This window comes from Panthera pardus, unplaced genomic scaffold (genome assembly GCF_024362965.1).
Source record: "Panthera pardus isolate Hobbes unplaced genomic scaffold, ASM2436296v1 HiC_scaffold_222, whole genome shotgun sequence".
Classification (NCBI taxonomy): Eukaryota; Metazoa; Chordata; class Mammalia; order Carnivora; family Felidae; genus Panthera; species Panthera pardus.
In genome coordinates, this window is record NW_026526791.1 from 144,448 (window position 1) to 152,000 (window position 7,553).

General features: G+C 46.9%; 1 protein-coding gene across 1 annotated transcript; it reads left to right on the top strand.

The window, feature by feature from the left end:
- The first annotated feature begins 236 nt into the window (after positions 1–236).
- On the top strand, positions 237–5,747 carry LOC109260345 (nuclear RNA export factor 3-like). Its single transcript, XM_053888577.1, has 8 exons — positions 237–470; positions 2,970–3,144; positions 3,358–3,511; positions 4,160–4,243; positions 4,336–4,440; positions 4,565–4,645; positions 5,203–5,310; positions 5,484–5,747. Exons 1-8 carry the CDS (start codon positions 467–469, stop codon positions 5,745–5,747), a joined length of 975 nt encoding a protein of 324 aa, XP_053744552.1. The 5' UTR covers positions 237–466.
- The last annotated feature ends 1,806 nt before the right edge of the window (positions 5,748–7,553 follow it).

Consider the following 7,553-nt stretch of genomic DNA (forward strand, 5'->3'; position numbering starts at 1 on the left):
AAGTACAGAGCCTGGCCTACAGCTGGCACTCAGAGTTCTCTGGGTTTGCAGAATGAGGGAACAGGATGTATTGTAAGTGGATACAGAGCCTGGCATACAGAGTTCCCTGTGTTTGTAGCTGCAAGTACCTGGGTCCCACGCCCCCTGACTCTAGTTGGCCTTTTCTGCAGGGCTGGTTCAGTTAGAAACAGTTCCCTGATAGGCTGATAGCAAACTCAGGGGGCAGTAATCACAGTAATCACCTCTGGTGTCGGGGGCTCTCTTCTCCATGGCTTTGAGGAGGGGACTTCCTGTAAGGACTCCATCTTGTTTGTGTGAGCCTGACAAAGTCATTTGGGGCCTGCTCTCTTCGTCCTCAGCAGCTTTCCTTGATCTTCTCTAAACCTCCAGCTCCAGATCCCACAGGTTCTCTTCATAAGCAGCCTGTGAGGACATTGGTGACAGGTCACTGCCTTCAGGCCACACCATGGGTGGGTTGGCCAGCATGAGGCCTTGGTCTCAGATCCCCAGAGGTTACAAGGGTTGCTGGGTCCCTTCCCCCACCCCACCCCACAGGACACCCAGCCAACCCCCTTTTAGAGAAGGGGTGATGAGGGCCCAGGCTCACTCTTCTCTAATCTCTTGAGGAAATGTGCCAGGTGGGCCCTGACATTCCCATCCCAGTTCCACATGGAAAAACTCCCCTCCTATGGAAGTGGTTAGGCTCAGGTGGATTTTTTTTCACTGATTGAGGGGATAGATCTGATTTTATGTGGTCCTCACAGGTCCACAGTTTGGAGAGTGGCCTAGGTTGGCCACGTGCGAGGAAAGGGAGTTGGGGGTTGCTGTAAATTAATATTCTTTGGATGCCTACTACAGGTGAAGGAGTGGCAGAGAACACCCCATTACCCTTAACTCTTACATCAACTATTCAGGGTAGATTGTATTACCCCCATAGAAGTTTCTTGAGGCTTGCTTTATAGCCCAGCACATGACTTATTCTGGAATGTTCCACGTGTAATGGTTATTTGCACTGTTCTATGTCAATTAAGTACATTTATTAATTTGCTTTATTCTCATTTTAAAATATTCTCCACCTAGTGGAATTTATGTCTGCCATTTTATGTGTTACTCAAGGAGGTGTGTTAATATTCCTGCTGTAATCGTGAATTTATCCATTTATCTTTTTACTGTCACTGTTTGCTCTGCACATTTTCGCTCTGTGTTAAGACACGCACACAAATTTAGGATTTTGTATTGATGGCTTCTTATTGCATTGAACCTTTTATTATAATGAAACCTCCTCTTTTCTCTAGTAATTGTTTTTTTCTTGAAAAAAAAATACCTTTCTTTTTAGTAATATGGTTATACCAGCTTTTGGGAGGTCAGTAAGTAAATGCTACACATTTTGCCAAGTTTTTTTTTTTTTTTCCAAATTTTCTAGATCATTAAATTTTGCAGATGTTTCTTTCAAGGAGCATTTGATGGAATGTTTTCCTTCCAGTCTCATAATATCTGTGTTTCTGTTTGGAATATCCAGTCTGAAACTTTTAATGTAAATATATATATATATATATATAACTTGTTTTTTGTATGCCATATTGACTGCACATGTATTTTTATGTCAATATTTTATTTAATTTATTTTAATTTTTTATATAATTTGTTGTCAAGTTGGTTTCCATACAACACCCAGTGTTCATCCCAACAGGTGCCCTCCTCAGTGCCCATCACCCATTTTCCCCTCTCCCCCACCCGCCATCAGTATTTAAAAGTCTCTTATGGTTTGCCTGTCCTTTTCCTCTCCTTTCTTTGAAATGACTTAATACTGTTTTTTGTTTGTTTGTTTGTTTGTTTGTTTGTTTGTTTGTTTTTAGTATTAGATTGTTACCTCATTTGGCTAGACAATTAAACATCCCTTAGCCATTCTTGTAGTGTTTACCTTTCTGACTATAATGTAATTTTTGTTTTCCTTTTCACAGTGTGATGTGGATTACTTCTTTAAAGCTCTTCAGACAATGAAGGAACTTTGGGACACTTTGATTCCTCTCACCCTCTCCCGATGTATTGCCATGAATTTTAATTCTATGTATATGTAAACCCCTAGAAGAAATTAGTGTCATGGTGCTATATAGTCAATACTCATTTAGACTTGCCTACATATTCACAAATGCCATTAGTCTTTCTTTCCTGCATCTGTGTGCCTCCATCTGGGATCCTATTTCTTCTCCCTGAAGGAGAACCTTTAATATTTCTTTTAGTTTGATTCCTCCAGTCACAAATTTTCTCAGTTTGTGCTACATTAACATCACTGTGAAATGTACATCTTTTCTTTAGGAATGTTTTTTCTTAAAGCATACTTTGTCTCCTATTAGTATTGTTATACTGACTTGATTATCCTGTTACTTTGGGAAACTTCTCAAGCAAGATTCCATCAAATGCCACTTCTCCGCATTTCCCTCTCTTTCATTCTGGGGACATCTCCTTTAATTCTCTCCCCCTCTCTTTTGGTATTCTCCATATTATGTCTCTCTAAGTTTTTCTGGATATTTTCATCAGATGTAACTTTCACTTCTCTAATTCTTTTTTCAGGTGGGAACTCACCTTTGACCTGTGAACCATAGCACCAAACTTTCAGCATTGATTTGGTTATCCCCCTAGGGCAGAGAAGGGAATTGTGAGTTAGAGATGATAAGCAACTTGTCCCTGGTCACCTAGCCTGCAAAGGGCAGAGCAAGGGCTAACATCACAGGTTAAACCCTAGGCCCAAACCCTTTCCTCTGTGCTTTTTTTTTTCTCCTTGGCTGTGAATGCTCCCCACTTCTCATCTCCCGGGCAGTGGAGCCCCAGAGAAGTCTTTCAACCTTATTTAGCACTGTGCTGAATTTCATTTTAGACGATAAAGTCAGTGATATTTCTTCATTAGCCATGATGTTTCCCCGGAACCTTTTGTGATATTGGAACCATTGATGTGTTATTCTCAATTTCAGGACATAATAACACAGGTAACTCCTTACAAAGAAGAGCAAGATGCTCGGGTATTTACCGAAGGAGGTATAACAATTGGTCTGGGCATGTCCGTTCTGGCATTGATTCTTCATCCCACCAGCAGCAAGATGGAGATCCAGCAACAAATGACAGTTGCATGAGCACCCGAGGAAGATAGTAAGTGACCAGTCACCATAGCTGAAATGTACCAGCCAGTGGAATACATAGCCCTGTAGCTGAAGATGCTGTTCTCTTCTTCAACCTGGAAGAGTGCAGGATGATGGAATCAGGTTAATGGTTGAGCAAACTTTATTGTACAGTGGGGCGAATGTGTAATAGAAGACTTTCCAAGCATGTGTGGATTACTTCCTTCTCTCCACTTCCCCACAGTGCCCCCTATGCCATTCCATCCTGTCATTGGAGAGGCAGTTTTCAGATGCAAGACCAAATGCAAGCTAACATGGAGGGAGAGCAAAAGGGTCCAGAGACAAGAATGGAGGGGGAGAGGCAGGATGAGACCTCCAGGAGCTGGTTCAAGATCACAGTGAGTGTCCTGGCAAAATGAACCCAGTGTGCAGAAGGAGGTGAACAGAGGGAATTATGCTGGACTCATATAGAGATGCTAGGTACTTTTCTGGGGGAGAGGAGTGGGTAATCCGTCTTTTTATTACTAGGAGTTAGCATCTTAGATCAGGTAAGGGCAGACTCAGAGAAGCAATGTAAAGGGAACAGATTGACTAAAGGGAGAATTGGGTAGGTTGTCTAAGAACAGAGGAAACTACAGCCAAGGAGAAGTAGCAGCTCCACCCTGGAAGTCTCAGTTTAGCTCAAGCTGAGTGTGGGAGGGGGTCGAGTCTCCAGGGTCTCTGTTGGAGAGACAGACTAAGGCATCCTTCCTTGAGCAAGGATCACTTGGAACTTTATATAAGGAAGTTCATGCTAAATATCTTAAGTTGATTATTTGAAGAAAGTGTTTGAATGGAAAGAAAGGTTATTTAGGAAATCCATGACTGGTACAAAAGTTCACAATAATGGATATTGTCCTATCATAAGAAATTATTTTGAAGAACCCCCCCCCCACACACACACACACAAAAGGTGTGAAAGGAAGACATGCTTGAGTTTTATCTTAACCCTGGGTTCCATTGTGTCAATCTCTTCTCCCATCTCTTCTCCCATTTCTTACTCTTAGATTCCATTTGGCATCAGATATGATGAGAAGTGGCTGCTGAATCTGATTCAGAAACAATGCAGTGTCCCCTTCACCCCAGTGCAAGTAAGAGAAGACAGTGAGGCAGATGGGAAGAAACAGGGCAAATGAGCAGTGGCTTGGGTCTCATATTCTTTCTTTTGCCATTCACCCTACAGTTTCACTATGAGAAAATGCAGGCCCAGTTCTTCGTTGAGAATGCCAGCAGTGCCTTCGCATTGAAGAGTGTCAACGGCAAGATCTGGAATGAGAATAATGAAATGGTGTGTGTCAAGGGCATGGCCAGGGCTAGTTAGGGGCAAGATGGCAGGACAGGGGCAAGGTCTTGCTTGATCCCAAGGATCAGATTTCCTGGTGCTTACTCAGCCCCTCTTGGGTTCCCTACAGATATCTATCTTTGTCCACCCCTCTGATGCACCCCAGCCTGTGAAGAAGGAGCTGAAGCCAGAAAATGTGGGTCAGATAAAGGTAATGCAGACCCAAGACCAGCTGTGAATCTATATCCAGACCCATATCTTCTTCCCACACCTATTGCCTCCATCCCCCATCTCTACCTCAGACTCAGAGACACTGACCCCATCTCTAACTCTGCAGTTGACCACAAACAAAAGATGTGTAGTCTCCTAGCAATCTTTTAACATCCAGAAAGACCGCTTTGCCCCTGGTATGTCTACAGAAGTAGTTCTAGGGCAGGTAAGAGCAGAGAAGCCTGTCTGGAAAGGAGACTTGGGGATGGTAATGTGGGGAGGGTAACCTGAAGCTGTAACCAGCTGGGCCTATCTCAGCCTTGTGATTCCCTCCCCTCGGCTTCTCGGAGACATGGTCACCCGAGATATTGAAATGGTACCAAATCCTAGAAACAGCATGGCTGCCTCCCGGCAGACTCATGAAAAGAACATGTTCAAGGTGAGAACTCAGGCCCAGTGCTGGGATTGATGGCAAAGGTGGGAGATTAGGTAGAAGAGGCAGATTGGTGTCAGATAACCCCTGTTGGGGTCCTCACTCTAACACTTTCCTCATCATAGCTTTTGCCCTCGAACCTGAGCGACAAGAAACCCTACCAGATGGATGGCCTATCCAACACTATGCAGAATGCCTCCAGCATCAAGGACTTGAACCTCTCCAACAGTGAGGTAAGGTGTGGTACCCAGATCTTTCTTTAAAAAGAAGGTGAGAGTGCTCATGGGGTGGTGGCGAGAGTCAGGGAAGTGGATTTGTTGGAAAAATAAAGGGCCGGGGGTGCAGGGTCATCCTGGCCATCTTTCTCTGATCCTTGCATTTCCTTCCAATAATTACTCCCCTGAAGTCTGCAGGGGAGTTGGACAAGGGCAAAAGACTACAGCGAGAAGACATGAGTGCAAACAGAAGCCCCTTGTGCACCACCTTTCCCAATAAATCAACCAACATAAGGTCAGTTATACTCTCCGTCACCCTGTGGGACTCTGAACTATGCCTGACGGTGCCTGCTTGGAGGGGACAGCATCCCTGTTCCTCTGCGAGGAACAGAGGCCCTATGCTCTTCTCTCTCTGTCCCTCGCCTGTGCTTAGGGGTCTCCGTTCCTTCCTCTGACCCTCTCACCTGTTTGGTCTGAGGTCTGTTTGCTGGCTATCTACACCCAGCCTTCTCTAGCATGCCCTCCCCAAAGTGTGATCCATGAATCAGGGTTCCCCTTCCTCACTAGGACCAGAGTGACTACTGTGCACCACATGCTGTGACCTGGACTGACAAGGGTCCTCCATCCAGGCCAGGGCCTCATGCTGAGACAGGCAGTCCTGCCTCCCTGCTTAGACAGGGATTCCTTCCCTTGTTCTGAGAGGGACCCTCCTTTCCTTGAACCAAATGTATCCCCCCTCTTCCCGTCAATTCCAGGCAGCCATGGTGGCTTTCCTGCCCACGCTGAGGGCTGAGGTCCTGGGGGGCTGCCATCATGACATCTGTTCCTCTGACCCAATGCCAGGAGCTGGGCCCTCCTTGAGAGAAACCAGGGTTCCCTGAGTCAGGGGGCCAGAAATGGGAGACTGCCAGGGAGCAGAGGGCTTCCTCAGGCAGGAATGGAAGGCAGAGAGGAGAGGAGCTTGAGGAGATGAAGGACAAAGGACAGGCCTCTCAGAGGCACCACCCCCTTCCCACCCCACCCCCACACGTCACATCATCCAGACTGTTCCTTCAGTGGAGCCCTGGGTAGCCTGACAATGGGTATAATGCCTCAGGCAAGGAACCGAGTGGGACAGGCACGGGTGCACTGGGGCCATCAGGAGGGAAGGTGGTGATCATAAGAGGGGGGACCACAGACCTTCAGCCCCATGTTGACCTGGGGATTGATCCTCTACTCCTTCTGGGGAAGGTCTTCTGCCCCTGTGGCTGCCCCATTCCCCATGCCCAGCTCAGACTGAGCTCACACAAGTGACAAAGTTTCAACCAGCATCCAAAGGGCCCCCAGCCCAACACCTACCTCGGATATCAGGGCCAGCCAGGGCAGATGAAGGAATGCGCTGCAGCTGGGGAGACATTTCTCCCTTCTTTTCTCTTCCTCCTTGGCCCCACCACCATGGTAAAGCTTCATTCTTTTCCCTTTGCTTTGCTTTCTCTTCCTCCTTTGTCTCTACTCCCCTTTCTCTCTCACCTCTCCCCTCCTTCCTTCACTCCTTCTTCTGTCCTCATCCCCATTCCTCTCCCTCCCTGTCTCCTGGGTCATGCCTCACTCACCTCCATGCCACAGCATTCTGGGCCATCCCTGGGGGTGTCATGGTCCTGCAGAATGCTGGGCCCCTAGTGAGGTACCATAACCCTGGGCTTTCACCCCATTCCCTCTTCTCTCTGGAGTATTCAGTGGGGGCCTAGAGGAAAGAAAGGAGGCAGGGAGGGGAAGGCAGCCCTGGACCCTGGGATCCAAATGTTGCTTCTGGTGAATCTGTAGATGGGAGTCAGGATAATCTAGGTGGGAGCCACCCAGGGGGAACGGGAGGGAGGAGGGGGTCAGGCAGAGGAAAGGAATGAGAAGGATGGGGAGAGAGAGTGTGTGCTTTTCCTCTAAGTCAGCCCACAAGGGAGGTGCCAAGGGCCCTGCAAGCCTGGGGCACTGCGGTGTAGGTGGGACGTACTGGCCATGTGTCAGGTGTAAGTGTGCTTGCTCCCATGATGAAGGACACCTGCAAACCTTCACTGACTTTTCTGTTTTTTCTGGATTTCTGCAGCTCCATCCTGGAACTGTTTTCCAAGTTATTGTGCCTGGTAGGTGTATTCTTTGATCATTGAATCCTCTACTGGCACTGATGTCACCCCAAACCTGCCCAGAAGCCATTTAAGTCTTGAAGAAGTTACAATTTTCATGACCCTTAAACCTCATGGATGTGCAGATCTATGTGGAAACCCAAC

Excerpts from the sequence above, each read along its gene's own strand:
- LOC109260345 (XM_053888577.1), top strand. Across the intron at positions 3,512-4,159 it reads GGAGCTGGTTCAAGATCACA|ATTCCATTTGGCATCAGATA; the intron begins GTGAGTGTCCTG and ends TCTTACTCTTAG. Across the intron at positions 5,311-5,483 it reads TGAACCTCTCCAACAGTGAG|TCTGCAGGGGAGTTGGACAA; the intron begins GTAAGGTGTGGT and ends ACTCCCCTGAAG.